A 24,371-nucleotide genomic window follows, 5' to 3' on the forward strand; every position below is an offset into this window, starting at 1 on the left:
AACTGCTTTGTTTTCCACCTTGAAATCTTAGCTCTGTCTGAGGTTCCCAAGTTGTCAGTTCTTCCACCAATAGTGTCAGCAATTGTATGTTTAAATTTTCTTTGCAGGTGAGTACTGTGTTTATTCATGTTCACTGTAAATCTATTTTCCTGTTATTTTACTTCAATGCCTTCAATGGTTCCTGATGATTCTGGGTGCTATTTATGACCTGCAAAGCTCTTTCTGGTTTAATATCTCAGTCATGCCACCTCTTTTAGGTCAGGGTGATCAACCCATGGGCTTCAGCCTTCCCCTGCCTGCCCCATTTACACAGCAAATCCTTTCACTACTACAATTTCAGGTTGTTGTTTTTTAAAGAGAAAGCATCAAAATGCAGGCAGTAAAGCATCTGGAGCATTTCATCCCTATTTGGCCTTTAAGTTTTCCCTATGACCATATAAAGCAGGTTGAAAAGATAAGCCCTACCCACTCTGATGATGTCACTGATCCCACACCCCACACATATAAATAAATAAACAAACAAACAAAATAATAGTAAAAGCCGATTTCCCTCCTGCCATGTCCTCTCCTTTGAAATCTTCACAGGCTCTTTTTTTCAATTCAACCCACAATCTGAGTTGGAGAAGATGGCTAGAACATTAAAGACAAGAAAATGCAGGCCAGACAAGGCTGTTCATATTGAAAATGCGTTCTGCAGTGAACTCTACTAGAATCACTATTTGTCAATGACTGCTTAAACAGGTTAAATATCTAGAGGCTATATGTCCCAAAGGTGCTTTTTTTAAAAAAGGCTATATCAGAGGTGGTATTCAGCAGGTTCTGACCAGTTCTGAAGAACCGGTAGCAGACATTTTGAGTAGTTCGGAGAACAGGCAAATACCACCTCTGACCCCATCTATTCTCTGCTGCCTGAGTCCCAGCTGATCGGCTGAGTCTTCTTTGGTTGCCCTGCACAGGAGAATGGAGCTGGAAAGCAGGCTAGTGGGGTGGGGAGGGAATGGGGATTTTGCAGTATCCTTCCCCTGCCACACCCACCAAGCCACGCCCACAGAACCAGTAGTAAAAAAAGTTGAATCCCACCACTGGGCTATATCTATATAAATATATAGGGGAGAGGTTGTGACATACAACTTGCTCGCCTAGCTTACGATTCAGTATATTCTACAAATTCAATAAATAAGTTAATTCAGAATGAGCCTAGCTGTTTTGGGGGAAGCCAGTAGTACAGTTGGTCCTCAACTTATGTCCACAATTGGGGCCAGAATATCGGTGCTAAGCATAGTAGTTGTTAAGTGAGTCACACTGAATTTTATGACCTTTTTGCCACAGTTGCTAAATCATTGTAGTTATGGAATGAATCATGCAGTTGTTAAAGGAATCAAGCTCCCGTCATTGACTTTGTTTATTGGAAGGTGGCTGGGAAAGTTGTAAATTATGATCACATGACCTCAGGTCACTGAAACCATCAGAAATACCTGCCAGTTTATAAAGTATGTGAATTTTGATCATGGGACTGTGGAAATGCTGTGACCATTGTAAGTACAGACTGGCCATAAGTCACTTTTTTCAGTATTGTTGAAACTGAATGGTTGCTAAATATATAGTTGCTAAGTCAAGGACTACCTGTAGTAGTAGCAGCAGCAGCAATAGCAATAGCAATATCACTTAGACTTATATACTGCTTTATAGTGCTTTACAGCCCTCTCTAAGCGGTTTACAGAGTCGGCCTATTGCCCCCAACAATTTTGGGTCCTCATTTAACCCCCCCGGAAAGATGGAAGGCTGAGTCAACCTTGAGCCTGGTTAGATTCAATGTGCTCTAACCACTGCGCCACCAAGGCTCAGTAGAATAATAATAATAATAATAATAATAATAATAATAATAATAATAATAATAATAATAATAATAATAATAATGTAGAAAAACTCAAAAATAAGGTGGAGATCTTGTGGGACTTTCAAATACAGACGGATTGTCACTTGGAACACAACACGCAGTTGTTCAAAACCGAAACGTACAATTTATTGATATCACTGTACCACTGTGCAGAGTCAAAGAAAAAGAACTGGAAAAAAATCACGAAATATTGTGACATGGCCATCAAAACTACTCAATTATGGATGAAACATGTAACAGTGATACCCATTGTCATCGGCACTGGGTAACATGTCCAAGAATTTTGCAAAATACATCAAAAAGTTGCAGCTTCCTGCTGTAGTACCAACGCAGCTGCAAAAGAGTGTGCTACCTGGAACAAAATACATTTTAAGAAGATACTTGGTTGATACCTAAGATGGTGGCAGCAACCCATATCAGCCATCAGAGCCAGTCAATGATATTTGTGATATATTTTTAAATGTTCAGTTGACTTTCATGTTTAATGAATAAAAGTTTATAATAATAATAATGTTATTTATTTTATTTATTTGTTCGTCAAACATGTACAAGGTAACAAGTGTAGGTATGAACATAAACATGAACAAAGGAAGTAAATACAGATAAATGGGGACAGTAAAACAGGGATGGTAGGCACGCTGGTGCGCTTATGCATGCCCCCTTTAAGGACCTCTTAGGAACGGGGTAGGGTCCACGGTAGACAGTTTGAGGTTGAAGCTGTGAGGGGTTGAGGCTGTAACAACAAAGTCGGATAGAGCATTCCAGGTATTGACCACTCTATTGCTGAAGTCATATTTTCTGCAATCAAGTTTGAAGCGGTTTACCTTGAGTTTGTATTGATTGTTTGCTCATGTATTATTGGGATTGAAGCTGAAGAAGTCGTTGACAGGCAAGACGTTGTAGCAGACAATTTTGTGTACTATGCTTAGATCGGACCGCAGGCAGCGTAGCTCCAGATTGTCCAGGCCCAAAATTTCTAGCCTGGAGGCATAGGAAATTCTATTGTGAGTGCAAGAGTGGAGTACTTTTCTCGAGAAATACCTCTGAACCCACTCAATTGTGTTAATGTCCAATATACAGTGTGGGTTCCAGGAGGATGAGCTGTATTCAAGTATTGGTCTGGCAAAGGTTTTGTATGTCCTAGTTAACAATGCAATGTTACCGGACAAGAAGCTTCACAAAATAAGGTTAACAAATAATAGCAGATATGAAGCTCGAATTGCAAATTATAGGCAGAACCTCCAATTTCAACCTAATCAGAAACTTTTCTATCAATTCATCAATGGAGAAACTGCAGTGAATCAGTCACTACCTGACAAGGTTCTGGGCGCAGATATGGGATAACCCAAAGAAATACAACAAGAATGCAGCTTAGTTAAAAGAGGTGGATAAGAATAAAAAAGAAGTTTAAATGAAAAAACTAGTAATAGCAGCAGAAATGGTAGAGAAAAGAGCAAAGAAGATCAAGAATTGGTCAGCACCAGGTAAGATGAACTGCATGGTTTTTGGTTGAAACATCTTACTGGTTTATTCCCACTCATTGCCAAGCTGTTTAATAACATACTACAGGGAGGTGAAATTGAAGAGTGGCTAACATCTGGCAAAACCTACCTGATAATGAAAGATCTAGTAAAAGGGGCAGCAGCAGGCCACTACAGGCCAATTATCTGCTTACCAACAACTTTCAAATTGTTAACTGGTGTGGTAGCTGATGCAGTCCAACAGCATCTAATTGAAAATCTCTTTCCACCTAAGCAGAGAGGAAACTGCCCCAATAGCAGGGGAACAAAAGATCAACTCCTAATTGATAAAATGATTTTGGAAAATTGCAAGAGAAGGAAGACCAACCTGAATGTAGCATGGATTGACTACAAAAAGGCATTTGACTCTCTGCCACATGACTGGATAATCATAGAAATATGAGAAGCTTTGTGCAAAAATCAATGGAAGACACAGTTGCAGGTCAATGATGAGAGACTTGGAGAAGTTAATATCAAGAGAGGAATATTTCAAGGAGATTCACTAGCACCACTATTATTTGTCATTGCACTGTTTCCTCTGTCAACAATACTGAATAACTCAGGCCATGGCTATCAAACATCAAAAACATCTGCCAGACTATCTCACCTCCTTTACATGGATGATCTAAAGCTGTATGGAGAAACATAATCTGAAATAGAATTGTTGCTCAACATTGTTTGTATATCTAGCCAAGATATTGCATTGGAGTTTGGATTGGATAAATGTGCCATACTCACTACCAAACAAGGAAAAATAGTGAAAACTGAAGGAATCAAAATGCCTCATGAAAATAGCATTAAGAGTCTGGATGAAGATGATTACTACAAATACCTGGGTATCTTTCAAGCTGACAACATCAAGCACACTGAAGTTAAGAAAAAGATTAGAGGTGAATACATCAAGAGAGTGAAAAAGATCCTAGAGTCAAAACTCATTGGAGGAAATATTTATTTATTTATTTATTATTTTATTTGGTTTGCCAATTGCTTACAAGATAATAGGTATAAGTAAAAACATAGTTATGAATACAGGGATACATATAAGAAAAATAAAAAGAAACAATAAGACAGGGATGGTAGACACGTTGGTGCGCTTATGCACGCACCCTACAGACCTCTTAGGAAAGGGGTGAGGTCAATGGTAGACAGTCTAAGGTTAAAGTTTTTGGGGTTTGGGGAAGAAACCACAGAGTCAGGTAGAGTATTCCAGACATTGACCACTCTGTTGCTGAAGTCGTATTTTCTGTAGTCAAGTTTGGTGCGATTAACCTTGAGTTTGTATCTATTGTGTGCTCTTGTATTGTTATGGTTGAAGCTGAAGTATTCATTGACAGGTAGGACATTGCAATGTATGATTTTATATACTATACTTAGATCGGACCGAAGGCGGCGTAGTTCTAGGTTTTGTAGGTCTAGAATTTCAAGTCTGGTGGCATAAGGTATTCTGCAACGAGTAGAGGAGTGGAGAACTCTTCTTGTGAAATATTTCTGGACTTTCTCAACTGTGTTAATATCAGATACGTAATGTGGGTTCCAGACTGATGAGCTGTATTCGAGTATTGGTCTAGCAAATGTTTTGTATGCTCTAGTTAGTAGTGTAATATTACCAGAGAAAAAGCTACGTAAGATTAGGTTAACAACTCTTAATGCCTTTTTGGCTATGTAGTTACAGTGGGCTCTAGCACTTAGATCATTAGAGATGAGTACTCCAAGATCCTTGACAGAGTTAATACCATCAAGGTAATACCAGTCATTAGATACAAACTGACAAACCGTACTCAACAAGTAGTCCTTAATGGGTCTAAGTCTACATCGAGAGAAGTAAGCAGTGGGGTGTCACAAGGTTCTGTCTTAGGCCCAGTACTCTTCAATCTCTTCATTAATGACTTAGATGAGGGAACAGAAGGGGAATTTACCAAATTTGCAGATGATACTAAACTGGCAGGAATAGCTAACACCCAAGAAGATAGGCTCAAGATCCAGATGGATCTTGACAGACTAGAACACTGGGCCGTATCTAACAAAATGAAATTCAATGTAGAGAAAAGTAAAGTCCTACACTTAGGCAAGAAATACTTTTGGTTTTTCATATAGATTGGGTGAAACCAGGCTCAATAGCAGTAACTGTGAGAGGGATCTTGGAGTCTTAGTGGACAACCAGCTAAATATGAGTCAGCAGTGTGCAGCAGCAGCCAAAAAAGCTAATGCAATCCTAAATTGCATTAACAGAGGGATACAATCGAGATCAAGGGAAGTACTAATACCACTCTATAAAGCCTTAGTAAGACCACACCTAGAGTAATTTTGGTCACCACATTATAAAAAAGATGTTGAGACTCTAGAAAAAGTGCAGAGAAGAGCAACCAGGATGATTAGGGGACTGGAGACTAAGGCATATGAAGAACGGTTACAGGAACTGGACTTGGCTAGTCTAGTGAAGAGAAGGACCAGGGGAGACATGATAGCAATCTTCCAATATTTGAAGGGCTGCCACAGAGAGGAAGGGGTCAATCTATTTTCTAAAGCGCCTGTAGGCCAGACAAGGAATAATGGATGGAAATTGGACAAGGAGAGATTTAACCTGGAAATAAGGATAAACTTTCTGACAGTGAGAACAATCAACCAATGGAACAGAAGTTGCCCTCGGAAGTTGTGGGAGCTTCATCACTTGAGACCTTCAAGAAGAGATTGGACTGCCATTTGTCAGAGATGGTGTCGGGTCTCCTGCTTGGGCGGGGGGGTTGGACTAGATGACCTACAAGGTCCCTTCCAACTCTGATTATTTGTTATCTGTTATCTGTTACACAGTGGAATAGTGAACTGGGCTCAAACAAAAAAAAGAAATGGATAGGAAGACCAGAAAAATAATGACAATGAATCATGCCCTTCATCCTCGCAGTGACATTGACAGACTGTACCTACCAAGGCAAATAGGTGGGCGTGGAATGTTGCAAGTACATCAGATAATTGAAGAAGAAAAAAGGGCTTTGGAAGAATATCCGGAGGACAATGAAGAAGATGCACTGAAGTTACTATGCCAGGAAGGCTTCCTGACTACTGAAGAGACCAAAATATCCTACAAAGAAAGACCAAATGAAGAACAGAATGGAGGCACGGGAAAACAAAGCACTACATGGCCAGTACATTAAAAAAAAAAATAGGGAAAGCAGATAATAATAAGACCTTGCAATAGCTAAGAGCAGGAAAGCTAAAGAAAGAAACAGAGGGATTAATTCTGGCTGCACAAGACCAAGCCTTAAGGACAAATTTGTACAAAGACAGAATTGAAAAGATAGAAACCTACAGTAAATACCACTATGCAAAGAAGCTGAAGAAACAGTGGACTACCTGGTAAGCTGCTGCAAGAAGATTGCACAAATTGGCTACAAGCAGCGGCATGACAAAGAAACAACAATGCTGCATTGGAAGATCTGCAAGAAATATAATTTGCTTGTAAGCAAAAACTGGTGGGACCATAAAATAGAAAATGTCATAGAAAATGAAGAAGTTAAATTGCTCTAGAACTTCAGAATCCAGACAGACAAACAGCTGCCACATAACAGCCTGGACTTAACAGTTGTCGATAACAAAGACAAAAAAAAGTCTGGATAGTGGATCTGGCAGTGCCTGGGGATGGCAGAATAGAAGAGAAAGAACTGGAGAAGCTAACAAAATACAAAGACCTACAAATAGAATAGAATGACTATGGCAAAGGCAAGCAAGGGTAGTACCAACAGTAATAGGTGCCTTGAGTGCAGTCCCAAAACAACTGGAGCACCCCTTGAACACCATCATTGTCATTGACAAATTTGCCATCAGTCAATTGCAGAAGGCGGCTTTACTTGGAACAGCTTCCATCCTGCGACGATATCTGTAACACTGTCAAACATTCAGATCTGCCTATCCCAGGTCCTTGGTAAGGTAGACAAAAATGCCAAATCCAGTCTGAACATGTGGCTGACTGTGCGATGATTAATAATAATAATGATACAAACACTCAGGTCCTTATTAATGTAATTAGCATAGTCTCTTTTTAAGATGGTGGGTTTCTTCTATAAGCAGACACTCATATACAAGTCCCTTTGTGGTTTGACCAAGATAGCGACATACAGGAGGACTAAAAACAGGTGCTGCTTAATGCTTTGGGGGGAAGCTCAATTTTGCAGCTGGTATCATTTTCTGAAACTGATGTGGCCCTGCTTATCAGGGAAGAAGAGAGGCAAATATTTGAAGTAGTGCTTCACATTACAATGGTTACAGAAGGGAAACAGAGCATCGTAAGATTTTTACGTAGCTATTTAGGAAGCCTCTGGGCTCTGCCAGGGTCTTCTTCAAGCAGGAAAGAAAAGATCTTTTGATGCCGGTACCAAATGAAACCTGTGCACAATTCTTTTTAACAGGTGGTCATTTCCTCTCTCATCTCGCGTGCCCATACAGTATTTTGTGCAAATAAAGCAGCAGTTCTGTGCCATCATCAGATTGAAGGATGCTAAAGAAAAGGGGGAGGGGGGGGGAAGAGAGGAAGTGAGAAAAAGTATGACGAGCAGAGGTGGTGAGCTTTCTGTGTGCTGGCCCTTTAAGAGATAGCCCTCCCAGCGCTGTTCCTGGGCGATGGCTTTTAAAAAGCCTGAGCGCCCTATTCCTAATGCATTGTGTGGTACATCAGCTACGGAAGGTGCAGGTGAGTGCTCAGGATGTGTGTGTGTGTGTGGGTGGGTGTAACCAAAAGGATTGGAGTGTGTCTCTGCTTTGTTGATGGGGCTCTTGCTGAGAGCGCTATGGGTTGCAAGGAGAGTCTTGTGCTGTTGATTTTATCTTGGCTTTAGAACTTCGATGGGCAAAGCACAGAGCCCTGTGAAGTAGGTCCCTAGGGAGAACACTTCTGTATTAGAGTTCAGGCAGCCCTTCCTCTCTGATTTAACTGGCACTTTGTCTCATTTGGAATTGGGAAGGCATTTTCTTTCCCACCCACGTCAGCCAGCAGCCTGGGAAGTGGATGCCGTTTTGTCATTTCATTTAAATGTCATACCCAAGAGAGTAGCTTTCTCCCTCCTGATGCCCAGCTGTCCTTGCTGGGAATGATGGGGGTTATAGTCCAACACGCGGAGGACCTCAAAGAATGGTGAAGTAAAGCCTGGGGTTTGGCCAGAGAGAACTGCAGTCATATTCCCCAATGGTGAAGCCAACTAGCTAGTCTTTTTGAAATGTTTATTCCTCAAGCCGGTGTACTTCTTAGGGAGGTTGTGAGAATAATATAAATTATCTCATAGATACAATATCCTGAGCTCCATGGAGAAAAATGCGTGGATTTAAGGGTTGCATGTGTGTTATTTATTTACAATTCTGAGATCTGGTGGAGCTAATTCATGAATAAATGACCAGGCTGCAAACTCATCTTCTGGGATCTTTGGGAGGGTTGGCCTGTGTAAGACTTGAACGCAGCACTTTCCTCAGCGTTACTGTATTCTGAAGAGCTCTCCTATTCTGTGGGAAGCATTTGGGCCTTGGAGGGTCTACTCGGGGCAGGGGATGTACAATGATCTTCTGCAGCTGCATGACCTTAGAAGGTGCAAATTTAATCAAATCTTCTTGATCCCAGTTGGTTCTTCTGTGTGGAGTTGGTGCTGGGCTGAGACAGAGAGGCTTTAGCGTGTTGGCGGGAGGTGAAACGGGGCTCAGGGCCATCATCGACTCACATGGGCTCAAGGTTTCAAGAAGGAAATGGTGCTAGCAGTGGGGTGGTTGCATGCTCCTAGGGATGACTGTATGGTGTTAACAATGTGCTGTTTTGCAGGAACCATGAGCCGCAAAGTTGTGAGGTCCAGTAAGTTCCGCCATGTCTACGGGCAACCGGTGAAGGGTGACCAATGCTATGATGACATCCGTGTTTCTCAAATGACATGGGATGGGAACTTTTGCTCTGTCAACCCCCAATTCTTAGCCATCGTCGTGGAGGCCAGTGGTGGAGGAGCCTTCCTGGTCCTGCCATTGTCCAAGGTGCCCTCCCCCACCTTCTTAAACCCCCCCACCCCCACTTTTGAGACCTCTTTCAAAGCTTTTCTGGTTTATCCCAGGTCGTCTTCCCAGCAATGCTCAAGGCAGTTTCTTGCCAAGGAATCCCATAGAAAACTGCGAATCTAACTTCTGCCTTCTTCCCCGTCCTCTGCTTTTTTGTGTGGTTTTCTGGGGACTTGCACAGCATGCAAGAAGGGGGCAGGGATTGGTGGAACTGCTGATTTTTTTTTACCTTAAATGGTTAGGACCTGTTACGGAAATAAGATGAAAAAAAAAAAAATGAAGAAGAGGAAGTGGCTTTGGGGGCAGCAGGAGGAAAAAGAACCGACATCAGTTAGCAATAATTAAAGTTCTCCTCTGTGCTTTCTCACGATGCTTCTAGTTTCACACTAAACTCCATTTCTTCAGTGGTTGATCCCCCAACTCAGCAGTCCTGGTTCTCATCCCTGTGGCCTCATCCATTCAAAAATGGAAGCTTGCGAGTTGGTTCCTCAAGGTCTCCCATCCTCTCTGTCAATCTGAGCTTTATATTTGGCAGCAGGGGACTGGCTTCCTCTCCTGCTTTCTGTAATGTGTAACTTCTCTTCCCCACAGCCAGGTTGCATGTTTTAAGTGTCTCCTTGAAAGGCCACAGTAGCTACATGAAATTTCCTCCAAATTTGATGACTACCGTTGTTACGAATTACTCTAGCCGTTATATTTTTTCCCCCTTTCAAAATCAAAGTTTAGATGTAGGTCAACTCAGTGGATGGCTTTTCCAGACATTCCTGGCGAAGACCTTGTGCTTGCCCCCAGGACATATCCCATGATTTCAGCGTGACATGGAGGAGATTCAGAGGCAGCAAGCAATAAATGGTGTGGGAAAGGAGAGAAGGAGGCTATAGAACAGCACGTAAACCAGGCTGGTGGCCCATAAAACCTCCCTTCTTTTCCCATTTGGATAAGTGGCAGTAGATTCAACCCGCTGGCCTAACATTTTTTCCTGGATTCCAGTCAGCTCTTCTTGGAGGCAATGGATGGGAAGGTCACAGAAGGAGAGAGAATAGAAATCTTAAAACCCAAATTGTGGGAATTCCTGAAAGGATAGTGAATGGTTACAAGTTTCTCAAGTCTGTTGCTCCAGGTGCTTTAAGACAGGGGTCTCCAACCTTGGCAACTTTAAGACTTGTGGACTTCAACTCCCAGAGTTCCTCAGCCAGCAAAGCTGGCTGAGGAACTCTGGGAGTTGAAGTCCACAAGTCTTAAAGTTGCCAAGGTTGGAGACCCCTGCTTTAAGGCCTTTGCCAACCGATTAAAAAAAAAGAAGTAAAAGCAAACTTAAAAAAAAAATAGACCTCCCCCCCAGCAGTGAGTCCAGCTTCCAACTCTCTTAAAAGAGATTGGTGTCAGCAAGAGAACATTTTCACAAGTGAAAAGTTGTGATTTGCTACGAAAATGATTCAGCATGTTAAGTGTCGTATCAACTTGAATAGATAAAAATAGGGATAGCAGTAATGTCTGTGGATCCAACTATGGTTAAAGGCACAGAAATAGTGCCTTGGTGAAAATTTGGCAACTCTATTGTTATTTTCCCTGAATGCAGAAAGATGTGGGATTCTGGGAAGGGGGTGGGTTAGATGGCACTGTGGAAACAGGGATCTATAAACATGTGCCTGCAAAAGAGCTAATTAAAGAAGGAAAGTGAGGTGGGCGGGAAAGAAATTAAGAAAGAGATGGAAGGATCTTCCATCTGGAAGTAAAAGAGGAGGGTACAAAAATCCAGATGCCTATTAGCTCTGGATGCTAAAAGTTTAGGTCTGGCAATTAATCTGCTGCATGGTTTGTTCTGTTTTAAACTTTTAACATTTCATGATAATTTCTCTTCCTGTAATAAATTGTTGGGCAGCAACATGGTTAGGCCTCTACCTTGTTCCCTCCCTGCTAAGGATCTCCCTCTGGCCCCTTCGTTTCTCTCCCACTTGCCCACCTTCTCCAAATGCAAATGGCATAACTCAGTGTTGACCTTAAGCAAAGCTAAGGTAAAGATTTCTCCTCCAGTTGTGACTGACTCTAGGGAGTGGTGCTCACCTCTGTTTCCTAGCCGAGGAAGCCAGCATTCTCCAAAGATAATTCCATGGTCATGTGGCTGGCATGACTATACACCGAGGTGCACGGAACACTGTAATCTTCCCACCAATGGAATCTATTTACTTGCATTTGCATGCATTTGAATAACTAAGTGGACAAGAGTAGGGTCAAGAACAGGAGCTCGCCCTGTTATGTGGTGCTTGGGTCCTGATCTGCCAAATTTCCGGTGGACAAGTCCAGAGTCTTAACCATTAGGCCACCACGTACCTGACCCGTGTTGACCTTAGCACCCTCAACTTCTGAAGACAGAACTAACTGAGAGTGATTGATCTGATTAATGCCTGTGTTTTGTTTTATAAACCAGGGTTGGGGTTTTGTGTGAAGTTACCCTTTCTATTTCTCATCTGCTGGTAGAGCCAATGGAGATTAAGGAGATTGGATGATGCCGATCAACTTGTACTTGTGATAGGCCTTAAACTCTGAAGGCATTCTTCCAGTTCTGGATGTTTATCTCAAGGTTGGGGGAAATGAATGTGGTCAGCCTATTGCTTGCTCTTCACTGATCATCTACACCAATTCAGTGAGCCCAGGAATAATTGGGTCTCCTGGTTCTCATCATATGGCTTCCTATGGGCCATGTTCTCAAAGTAAAATGTCTCTTTTATGGAATACAGAAAAACAGCACAAGCGCTGGAAAGTAAGAGTCGCCATTTGAAATAAACCCCTGATGCATCGAAACAAACATTCTATCTTCCTTTTTTTGCAGACTGGTCGCCTGGATAAAGCCCACCCTGTGGTCTCGGGGCACACAGCTCCTGTGTTAGACATAGAGTGGTGCCCCCACAATGACCATGTTATTGCCAGCGCATCCGAGGACTGCACTGTTATGGTAAGTGGTCAAATTAATAAAAGGGAGAAGGAGAGGGAAGGGACAGGGCAGTTTGCCCAGGCACCACAAAGCCAGGGGCACTTTATGTTCCTGAGGACATCACTGGTCACAACCTTGCCTTGTTGCTTACAAGAATATTTTTTGTGCATAGTTTTTTTTTTTTTTTTTAAGTAGCAGTAAGCTCTCTGGACCTCTCTAGGATTTGGGACTAAACTCTTTGTTACCCTGGGCCACCAGCATTTTGACAATGCATTTTGGAGAACACTGAGTCTGTTAGCCCTCATCTAACCTGCTGTCTTGTTTCTTTCAGTAGTAGCTCCTGTAATCCCCTCACCAGAGGCTTACAACTGGTAGATAACAATTCTTGCTGGAATTGTTTTCCCTCAGAAAAATCAGGATCGAGCAGAAAAAGGGAAGAAAAGAGAAGTAGCAAGCTGAACATCCCACTCTGGGAGATAAAGAGGAGTCTGAGAGGGCAAACAGCAATGAATTGTGGGAAAAACGAATGACATATAGGCAAGGACGCTTAAAGAAGTATCAAATGAAGGGAAATTTTATCCGAATGGGGAATTTGGATGGCAGACAAGCAAGGTTATCTGAGGATCTTTTACCATCTCCAAGTAATATGCCTCACGGTTTGCCTCCTGTGCTCCAGAGTCACTTGCATGCAATCTGTTCTCTGCACCAGTTCAAGACATCAAATTTGATCACCTCCAAAATATTAAAGATATGCCCATTGTTGTCTGGGTTGTTTTTAGACCTTTGACCACCCAGGCAAGCAGGCAGGCAGACATAAGACAACAGAATCATTCTGGCAAAATAGGGGGTGTCTTTTCTTTCCAGTTCTCTCACAATCTTCTTTAATTCTTGTCTTGCATGTTTTTAGGTCTGGTCGGTGCCTGAAGGTGGTCTTACAAGATCTTTGAATGAACCTCTGGTGACTCTTGAAGGCCACTCTAAAAGGGTGGGGATTGTGACATGGCACCCAACAGCCCAGAACCTCCTGCTGAGTGCAGGTAAGGAAAATCAGGCCCAAAGGTGGGCCCAGGGCCACAACCGCAATCTGCCACCTTCCTAATCATGACTCTTGTCTTCTTCCCATCTGCTACAGGCTGCGACAATGTCATAAAAGTCTGGGACGTGGGTGTTGGACAAGCGGCCATTTCCTTGGATGAGTTGCACCCAGATGTCATCTACAGTGCAGCTTGGAACCAGGACGGCTCTTTGCTCTGCACGGCCTGCCGGGATAAGCACGTGCGGCTTTTCGACCCCCGGACAGGAGGCACCGCAGCAAATGTAGGCAAAACTTTCACCTTCTAGAAAGTCTAAAACTGCCAGGTCCAGAAGAGGCTGATTTTTTAAAAATCAGGATGCAAATTAGATGAATAATTGCCTGTGTTAGCAGATTTGTCTGGTCCCCAAAATGGAGTGTCTGCTATTCTTCTAATGTTGTTTACTTTTGGCTGCGTTGGCTAATAGGTATTGACGATCAGCAATGTGGAGAGCCAAGTTTCCATCCAGCCATGAATTAATTCAGTGATTTATATTTCAAAGTATATAGTCAAAAGTTTGCAGAAACATTGCCATCACTTTATTCCTTGATTTGTATCTTTAAATTCAAAAGCACGCTGCTGTTGATTCTAGAGACTTCCTCGTTAGCATTTATCTGTACCATGATCTCTGAGTCTTTTGGTCCTCATTTAATCAAAGTATTCATGAGAAAATCTCTGAACAACTGTAGAGAAAAAGAGAGAGGCACCCCCATAACAAGCTAGTGAGGATAGAATCAGCTGAGTAATCACAGAATACTAATTGACTGGTGCAAAATCTGAAGATTCAGTGGGATAGAGATTGACTTTGGAATGGTTTATGTGAAGCAGTGGTGATATCACCAGGCTCAAGGTTGACTCAGCCTTCCATCCTTCCAAGGTGGGTAAAATGAGGACCCAGATTGTTGGGGGCAATATGCTGACTCTGTAAACCGCTTTGAGAGGGCTGTAAAAGCACTATAAAGCAGTATATAAGTCTATTGCTATTGCTATTCTACCGGTTTGGCCCGGTTCTGGTGTACTGGTACCGCCGAAGAGCAGTGGAGACTGAACTGGTTCTCTAAGATGCTGTGCTATTGGGCCCGTTTGCCTGCCTGAGCTCCCATATTGACCTTTACGTCCTGATTTTGAAGCGTGGCACAACAGATTGCTGCGTGTCAGCTGCTGAAGTGACAGGGAGCGTACAGGAGGTGAGTTGGAAAGCCTCTGCACCTGCACAAAGTGCGCGTTTGGCACATACGCGTGTGCAAAGTGTGTGAGTGCATGCAAAGCATGCCCACCAAGCCATGCCCACCGAACCGGTGGTAATCTTTTTTGAAATGCAACACTGATGTGAAGGCCATAATAGAAACAGTCTATACAGATAGACCTTGACTAGATTTGTACGTTGTGTTTGCTAGGCAGTGCAGCCATTAAGGATGTCGTCACAAGGCTGGATCCATTTTTGCTACCATTTTTATCATGGTTATTAAGCAAGTCATGGTTGTTAAGCAAATCATGCAGTCTTTAAGTGAGTCCTGCTTCCCCAATTGACTTTGCTTTTCAGTAGCCGACTGGGAAGATTGCAAATTGCAATCATATGCCAGCAAGACACTACAACCATTGTAAATGCAAGCCAGTTGCCAAGCCCCAAATTGCAATCCCATGATTGCATAGGATGGGGTACAACAGTCATAATTTTGAGAATGAGTCACAAGTCATTCTCTCCTTGGCCTCCGTAAGTTCAAATTGTCATTAAACAATTGTAAGTTTAAAAGAACTTGTACCACAGTAGATTTTTGTATTTCTTACATGCCTTGGTAAATTATTCCTAATGCAGTCCTGGATTTACGGTTTCTGTTGCTAAGACAGTTGTTAAGTGAGTTTTACTCCATTTCCTTGCCACAGTTGTTAAGTGAATCACTACAGTTGTTAACTTAATACAGGTAGTCCTCAACATACGATCACAATTGAGCCCAAAATTTATGTTAAGCAAGAAATTTGTTAAATGAGTTTTGCCCCATTTTATGATTTCTCTTATCACATCTATTAAGTGAATCACTGCAGTTGTTAAATTAATAACGTTGTTAAGTGAATTTGGTTTCCCCGTTGACTTGATTTGTCAAAAGCCGGCAAAGATGATCACATGACTCTGGGACACTGCAACCGTCATAAATGTGAGTCAGTTATAAAGCATCTGAATGTAAATCATGTGACCATAAGGATGCTATAATGGTCATAAACCTGAAAAATGGTCATAAGTCCCTTTTTCAGTGCTGTTGTAACTTTGAATGGTCACTAAACAAACTGTTGTAAGTCGAGGACTAACTTTAGCATGGCTGTTAAGTGAATCTGGCTTTTCCATTGACATTGCTTGCCAAAAGGTCACAAAACATGATCACATGACCCAGGACACTGCAACTACACATAAATATGAACCAGTTGCCAAGTATCCCAAATTTGATCATGTGACCATAGGAATGCCACAACAGTTGTAAATGTGAAAAACAGTGATAAGTCACCTTTTTCAATGCCGTTGTAACTTTGAACAGTTACTAAAATAATGGTTGTAAGTTGAGGACTACATGTGTTTCTTGTTACTTGCATGCCTGCTTTTAAAGTCCATTTCCACTGGTGGGCATCCTCCTCATGTCTTCCAGATTGATTTATCATGGAGAAATGTTTCCTTTTGTTCAGAGATTATTCCACTCTTCCCTGAGTATTGATATGGGCAAATGAGATATTTTGTGCTGGGAGAGAAGGCTGGAAAATGGCCCAACAAAATGGGATGATTTCTCACTGTCCAGAAGTGGGCAAGACCTGGTCATTCATTTGTGGTTCACCTTCCTTCTGCTCTTACAAGTCTCATTTTGTCTCATTTTCAGGAATTGCCCCGGGCCCACGAGGGATCTCGTCCCGTTCGGGCCACAACTGTGAAGGATGGGAAGCTTTTTACAACAGGTTTCAGCCGCATGAGCGAGCGACAGGTGGCCCTGTGGGATCTGGTGAGCAGAGAGAATGGACATCTTTACAGGTGGTATTTGGGCAACGTCTTCCAAAGATTTGAATGGTAGAGGCCACCTGCTGTCCAAGGGATTTGAAAAGTGGGTGGCCCTTACCGCTCAAATAAGGCCAGTGAGGACAAATGAGGGCAAGGCTATTGCCAAAGCCTTGCGTTGAAGAAGGTTGCAGGAAAGCCCGTTTCAACATCAAAGTCCTCTCCCTTGTGCATATTGTAATTCTTTTACAATAAACAATTTATTAAAGGACACAAGGTAGACCCAAGGACATTTCAAGAGGAAATTCACTCTGGTGTTGTAGGGATCTTCTGTATTTTGTATGGGGATGTTGAATGCTTAACACGTTTCATTTACTATCGAAGTCTTTAACAACAACCCTGTAAAACAGATCAATTATGATGCCCTGTTTATTGATGGAGGGGCAGGCTGAAATTCTTCCCAGAGAATAAGAAGTTCTTGTTCAGAAGTCTGGATAATTGTTCTTTTTGGGGTGGGGGGATGGGGTGTTTACTTTTAAGCCAGTCTTGACTCCTTGTGACTGCCTAGACAAGCCCTTCAGTTTCCTTGGGAAGATTTTTCAAAGTAGTTTGCCCTTCCTTCCTTCCCAGAGCTGAGAGTGAATGACTGGCCCAAGGTCAACCTGCTGGCTTCATGCCCAAGGCAGGAGTAGAACTCATGGTCTCACAGTTTCTAGCCTGGTGCCTTAAAACCACTACACCACACTGGCTCTTTCCATTGTTCTTTAGATCACAGAAACCCACAAGTATGTTTTGTAAGAACTTTATGCTTTTTCAGCACGTGGAACTATAAAGGAGTTTATAAAGGAGAATATTTGTAGCTTAGGGTTGCAATGAGTCCTTGGTGCTCTCTGAGCTTGCTTTCTTGCAGACATTTCATTAGTTTCAGGTAGGACTATGGCTAAACTACGAGAGTCTGTGAGGAACTGGGAAGGAACTGGGGAAGAAGTGCAGTTTGGATGAGACGAGACCACAGAGCCCAAATGTAGGAAGGAAGCAAACAAACATTTCAAAGAGATTTTGTCTTAATTAACTCAGTGTAACTCTGACTAGGAAGTTACTCCTAGGCTTTTATTCCAGACTAACTCTACAACTGTATTTCTGAAATCCTTCCTTCTTTCTTTCCTTCTCTTTCTCTTTCCCTTCCTTCCTTTTTCTTTCCTTTCCTTTCTTTCTTTCTTTCCTTCTTTCTTTTCTTTCTTTCCTTCCTTCCTTCTTTTTCTTCCTTCTTTCCTTCCTTCTCTTTCTTTCCCATCCTTCCTTCTCTTTCTCTTTTCCTTCCTTCCTTTTTCTTTCCTTTCTTTCTTTCCTTCTTTCTTTTCTCTTTCTTTTCTCTTTCCTTCCTTCCTTCCTTCCTTCCTTCCTTCCTTCCTTCCTTCCTTCCTTCCTTCCTTCCTTCCTTCCTTCCTTCCTTCTTTTCCTCTATAGAGAAATCCTGAGGAACCATTGACCCTTCAGGAGCTAGATACAAGCAGTGGCGTACTCTTGCCCTATTATGATCCAGACACCAACGTGGTTTACCTGACTGGCAAGGTGAGTCCTGAGTGAAGGGGAAATGCTGGCAATGCCAAATCTAGAAGCAACATTTTGGATGAGCTCAGCGGGGGAAGTTCTTTAACAAGCAGAAATTAAAAGAGCCTCAACATCCACTGCAGGGTGACAGCAGCATCCGGTACTTCGAGCTGACTGGCGAAGCGCCCTATGTGCACTATTTATCCATGTTTACTTCCAAGGAGTCGCAGCGAGGAGGGGGATGGATGCCCAAACGAGGGCTGGATGTCAGCAAGTGCGAGATTGCCAGGTAGAGAACGTGTGTTTTGCTCCCCTGCTTCCTGCAAGAGGTTCACAGGGATGTAACTGGTCTCCCATCCTATTTATAACCCCCCCCCCACTACACTGGTATCAAGTGAAGGTGACAAATAGCAACAAAAGGTACAAAACCTCTGCAAGCTTCATCCCTGAATAGAAACCTGACACTTTCTTATATTCTGTTGCAATCCCAACACTCAGATTCCTTGGGCCAAGCATAAATAATACCTGGGACTTTTTGTTTTTGTTTTAGAGGAGACCCTTCCAAAGATTTTTTTCTCTCTCCTTCCTAGAATCATTTTTTATTCCTTCTAGATTTTACAAACTACATGAGAGGAAATGTGAACCCATTGGTATGACGGTGCCCCGGAAGGTAAGAGTGGACCGACCCTTTACGGTCGGTAGGAAAAGGCATTGGGAGAACAACTGAAAAACAGTTCATAGCAGGGAAGGAAAAGGGCTGAGGCTCGTTTCTCCTTGAGCCTAAGGAACCATCTCTCTAGAAAGCTGCATTGGCACCATTCAGCCATTTAGATGGGCATCATCTGCTTCAGGATGGCCAAGGTTGAGTTTCTTGTGGATAATTTCTTGGGGAATTGCAAACGGGCAGGGACCAACCTCCTCCTCCTCTTTTTTCCCTGTCCAGCAGCTTGCCAAGAAGATGAACTGATTGCTTTTTAAATTAGGCTGAAGGCCACAGGTTGGTCAGTGCTGCTCTGTAGCTCTCCAGAGTTTCAGGTAGAAGCCTCACCTGGATATGAAGTGTTGGAGAACAGTTGCCCCTTACAATGATTTGCTCTGCTTTTGCTTCTTCCTTATAATCAAATCTCTGCTGCAGAGGAATAACCTCGCTGCCTCCATTGTCTGGATTGTTTATCATTTTGGATACAATAAAGAGTACAGGTAGCCCTCAGCTTGTTTTACAAAGGTTGCAAAATTGGAGCATGGTCACAAGGTGACTGTCACAACTTACAGTCAAAATTGTGAGCTCAATTGTGGTAGTCAATGATGGCCGTAAAGCAGGTGGCCATGTGACTGCATCTGATTTTACAACCTTTTTTTTGCAGAAATCATTAAACCAATGTGGCAGTCATTAATGGAACATAGGGGTGGTTGTGAACCCATTGGTTGCTACGGAGCATTTTTTTGCAAGACTCGTGCTGGAGTCCATCTTCAGGGAACGTCTGGTCCCAGTGACTGACCCAGACTGGATTCTGCAACATTATCCTGGGATACATACATTCGCCTACATCTGAAAAACATTGTAAATCATGGTCATGTGACCATAGGCTATTGCAAACTGTTGTACAGGTGGCCTGGTTGCCGAGTGGCCCAAATGTCACTTGATGTGCGGGAAAGGATGTTAGAGCTTTGCATTTGGATCCTACGTAGCTTTTTCAAGGTCTTTTGTAATTTTGAATTTTTGCTAAGCGACAGGGTGTAAGTCAAGGCCTACCTGTATAGAATTACATGGCCTCAGATAATTATGGAGGAAGGAGAGATTTCTTGGGGATCTAGCAAACACAAGCTAGGAACCTTAAGGAGACAGCAGCAAAGCTGACCACTGAGAGTCACAATTGCTTGATTTACTTGGAAGAGTGCAATAGAATGGGTGCATGTGTCATGCCAAATCGTGGCTTTGTTAATGAGGGTTCATTGAGCAAATGAGAATGGCCCAGTGCACACTTAATGTGAAACTAACTTTGATAGAATGAATCAGAACTGCTGGTTCATGCAATGTGCTAAGCTCAAACTCAGAAAACATATAATGCACGGTATGTGGCTTTGTGTAAATCCAGCCATTGCAGTAAAAGGAGCCTTGATTTATGAAGCCTTCGTATTCTTGATTTAGGAATGTTGTAGTCGTAAGATGGGGAGTGGATCACCACACTAATTTTTCACAACCCAATACCATCCAAATACGTTGAATTTCAGATCTAATAATCTTCTAGGCAGCCTCTTTATTTAGTCATTGTTGGTAAAGAGTTTGCTTGTTTCTGGGACAATATAGTGCTTGGGAGCCTCTGCTAGCATCTAATCTATCACTGGATCTCCTGGGTTGATCCAGTGTGCTTTTTTCCTACTTTCGATCCAGTGACACAAATCATTTTAAATAGATTGTGGTTTTCTCAAGTCTGCAGTCCTTACAGAAATGTGGTAAATGCATCGATTCACTGAGGGAGCTCATCCGTTCCAAAATTATCAGAGTCTTGGTTTAACACATGTAACTTTAATCCCGGAATAAAAGTTGCAAAGCCACCTTCCCAATTTCTTGAGATAGCTGTAGCCATTTGCCCACTGAACAAGCAGTTTCCTTTCTGTACCTTCACAATCTTTTGGGCAATTGTTTAATCAGGTTGGACTTGGCTCTTGGAGCCTATACAGGTGGTCCCAACTTACGACAGTTTGTTTAGTGACTATTCAAAGTTACAACAGAACTGAAAAAACTGACCTATGACCATTTTTCACTTACAATTGTTGCAGCATTCCCCCGCCAGTCATGTGACCAAAATTCAGAAGCTTGGCAATTGATTCATATTTATGATGATTGCAGTGTCCTGGGATCATGTGATCACCATGCAGTCAATGGGGAAGCCAGATTCACTTAACCGTGTTACTAACTTAACACCTGTGACAAAAAAGGTTGTAAAATTGGGGGGGAAAGCTCTCTTAACATCTGTTCTGCTTAGCAATGGAAATTTTGGGTTCAATTGTGGTCATAAGTCAAGGACTACCTGGACAAAAGCTTGCCCCGTATAGAATGCTGACATTTGGGATGTGTAGTGAGAGGTTGAACTTCTGTTTTTAAATCTGGAGGGGAGAGGTTCTTCCTTGCTGTAATGCCGAGACTGTGTTTTTGTATGGTTTCTGCAGTCAGACCTGTTCCAAGAGGACCTATATCCTGACACACCTGGTCCAGATCCTGCCTTGTCCTCAGAGGAGTGGCTAGCAGGCAAGGATGCAAGCCCCATCCTCATTTCCCTCAAGGATGGCTACACTCCCCAGAAGAGCCGAGAGTTCAAAGTCAACCAGACGCTCCTGCAGGGGCCCAAGAGAAGTCAACTTCCACATGACAGGACACAGCAAGGGGTAAGGAGGAGAAAACCCAAGGTCAACCCAAGATTAGGTCTTCTGGGCTATTTGGTCTTGGATTGGCCTTGACAACCCATTGACCTTCATGGTCCACATCTTCTCCTGGAAGACCACCCAATGTTCCATACACCTTTGTGGACAGCGGGGAGGGCGTGTCTTTAACCCTGAGAGAAACATTTGCCTTTTGTGGTCCTTCAAGGCTTTGGGAAGGTATACCTGAGGACCTGACATTACTGGAACAGGTGAAGCCTAGCTTTTTAGCCTTTGCCCCTTAATAGTCTTATAAATGGGAGAATCTGGCCTAATTTTAACGATTTTGAAAAGATCCTTATTCTCTACTAATGATAGGGACATCGTGATGTTCTAGTTATGCACCCTGCAATCAAGTTTTTTTCAGGTGACATTATGCAGGAATGAAGATTTGCATAGAGTTGGTGGGGAAATTTTAGAGCAGTGATAAATGCTTTGAGTCAAAACTAGATTACTTTAAGGGAGTGATAACGCATACTTTTTCTAAATAAAATCTGCTCTTCCAGTCTTATCAGTAATTATAATAAAGTTTACCACATAATGTATCCTTTAGGGTCCAGCTTTAGATCAGCTCTCAGAGGACCTGAAACGACTGCAGGCTACTGTGTCGGAACAGGAGCGACGCATCTCAGAGCTGGAAAGGATTGTGAAGAAATAGCTTCTCTCTCTTCCTAGCCAGTCTGGTTCTTCATGAGTCACCATGGACTTCGTTTCACTGGCCTTTTAAAGCCCCTTTGATTTTTTTTTAAAAAAATGGGTGGATCCTCAGGGCATTATAAAGATTCATCCACCCTAAGCTCAGGGCAGAAACTCAGTTTGTCTGTTCCAGACAGAGCCCCTTTTCTGAGTTAACAGATTCCACCTGCAAAGATATGAAATACTTCTTCGCTTTGCCTTGGTGAAAGCATTTGGGATGATAGCCCATCTATTTACAATCTGCAGGCTTTTATCTCCTAGGCTTCCAGTTCTGGATCTTTGCTTTCTGGTTCCTGCTCTGCTTTTCCCCTTAGAAAACAAATGTTCTTTCTCTGGATTTTTTTTTAAATGCTGCATTTCCTCTTACTTAAAATTTTATTTCTGAGGGACTTTGTTTTAATAGGGCTAAAATATTTAACTGATCATCACCCAAACATTTGGATCAATAGGTATGCAATTTTAGTTAGTTGGTCAGTAACCCAACCCAAAATTGCAGGGAGCAAATCCTTTGGAAGGCAGATTCCCCACCTTTGTGAGAGGGAGGAAGGGAAATCTACCTGCTTAATAAACTATGCTTGTTTATTTGGAACAATTTTGCATCTATGTATTGAATTCAAACCGTTTCATTCATCTGAACTCATCTGAAAGTTATATAGCAGACCTTTTTTATTCAAGTTTTAAACTTGATGGATATTCTTGGGATCAATTCCCCCTTCCCGCTAGGAAGTTCTCCCCCACGTCTGGCATTGAAAGGCTCCCAATGCCTAACAGAGCTATTTAAATCCTCTTTACCACTTTATCTTCCATGGAATGGTCTACCCATCTTAGATATAGATATTTTTTTCACCCATGTATTCATCAATGATTTGTAGCCAATCCTTTAAATGTAATAGAATTAATTAATTAATTAATCCTGTTGATCTAGGTGGCCCTTCTCTTGATTAAACACGGGGCCCAATTTGAATAGTTGACCAATGGCCTGTAGTGGCTTTTCCCCTCCAAAATGAAATCAGAGTAAGGAGCAAAGTTTTCACCTCCCACGAAGGGAGGACTTTTTAACACTGGGAGGAGCCCGGAAGGATCTTTTCCAGGTAACCAACGTTTTATTAAGACATTAAAAGCTTTGGTGAGCTGCAGCTCACTTGGTAAGTGGAGTGGAGTGTTAAGACCAATTTAAAATGGAGGGAGATAGAAGGGTAGAAAAATCAAGTTGGTTATGCAGATACAGATGATACATGAGAGGTTACAAGTAGCCTATCAGTTAACAATTCTAATACATTAAAAATTTATTGCTGAGAACTGAGATTGCTTGAATGGTTTAGAATTTCTCATTCAATGGTGCTGATAAAAATTCGGTTTTTTTTTTAAAAAAAATACTTTGAGATATCTCATGGTGTCCTGGCAGGTGGAATCCTTGGTATTATTGTGTCCTTATATTGAGTTCTGATGTCAGTGCCTATTAAGCTTATGCCTTTTAATAAAATGTATTGGTTGGAAAAACTGTTACGAGACTCCTGGTTTTTGCCACCACAGACTAACCTAGTTCTCCCCCTGCAAAGGACATTTTAAGAAATGGAAAACAGGGACAGATAGTTCCCAACAAGAACTGGTTATGCTGGTTTTTTTTTTTTTGGATCATCATAAATGATATATTTTTTGATGCATCATTTGATCCCAACCAGCAGCCAACATTCAGATCAGCAAGTCTCAACACCAAACGATCAGGCAGAAAGTACAGATAGTCCTCACATAACAACCTATTTAGGATGGCAAGCAACTCTACCGCTAAATGAAACGCTACTGCCTTCCCACTAGAAAATCAGTTTCACACCTTCCACTTTTATTTGCCTTCTAACCACCCCTGCCTTTTTTAAATGCCCGCTTACTGTCTTGCATGCAATGAAAGCAACGCAACTTCACTGGCAGCCCAGTGGACACTTTACACAAACAGCTTACAGCACTCTCTTGAGATCTCTTCCTCTCCAATCTCTCTGCTCTGCCAGGGTTAGGGACAGTTGAGGGAAGCAAGCAATTTCTGGGGGCAATCTCCCCTTTGCCTGATCCTCCCATCTCCAGCAAAGAAAGATTGGAAATTGGATTTCAAGAAAACAAACTGCTATACATCAAGAATACTGCGATCACATTAATGGTGGGGAAAAGTCAGGCAAAGGAGAGATTTATACAACTGCATTGCTTCTGATATATAGAACAACAAAAGGCTTCATTTCCTTGCAATCCCTTTATCTAATCAATTTGCTCTACAAGGCGAGGGGAGAAATAAAGGTAGGCA

The 24,371-nt window shown here is 42.2% G+C and overlaps 1 protein-coding gene across 2 annotated transcripts; it reads left to right on the forward strand.

The window, feature by feature from the left end:
- On the forward strand, window positions 1-23,581 carry CORO1A (coronin 1A). Of its 2 annotated transcripts, none has more exons than XM_087944994.1 (11): window positions 1-107; window positions 9,212-9,414; window positions 12,266-12,388; window positions 13,275-13,404; window positions 13,500-13,684; window positions 16,302-16,421; window positions 17,882-17,986; window positions 18,109-18,254; window positions 18,578-18,635; window positions 21,137-21,352; window positions 21,939-23,581. In XM_087944994.1, exons 2-11 carry the CDS (start codon window positions 9,217-9,219, stop codon window positions 22,041-22,043), a joined length of 1,386 nt encoding a protein of 461 aa, XP_087801120.1. In that variant the 5' UTR covers window positions 1-107; window positions 9,212-9,216; the 3' UTR covers window positions 22,044-23,581. The 2 variants fall into 2 exon arrangements, with proteins under 2 accessions (XP_087801120.1, XP_026538031.1); XM_026682246.2 differs by lacking the exon at window positions 1-107 and adding an exon at window positions 7,587-8,098.
- The last annotated feature ends 790 nt before the right edge of the window (window positions 23,582-24,371 follow it).

Source organism: Notechis scutatus, chromosome Z (genome assembly GCF_049901735.1).
Source record: "Notechis scutatus isolate UNSWTSFEM ecotype Mainland chromosome Z, rNotScu1.2, whole genome shotgun sequence".
NCBI lineage: Eukaryota > Metazoa > Chordata > Lepidosauria > Squamata > Elapidae > Notechis > Notechis scutatus.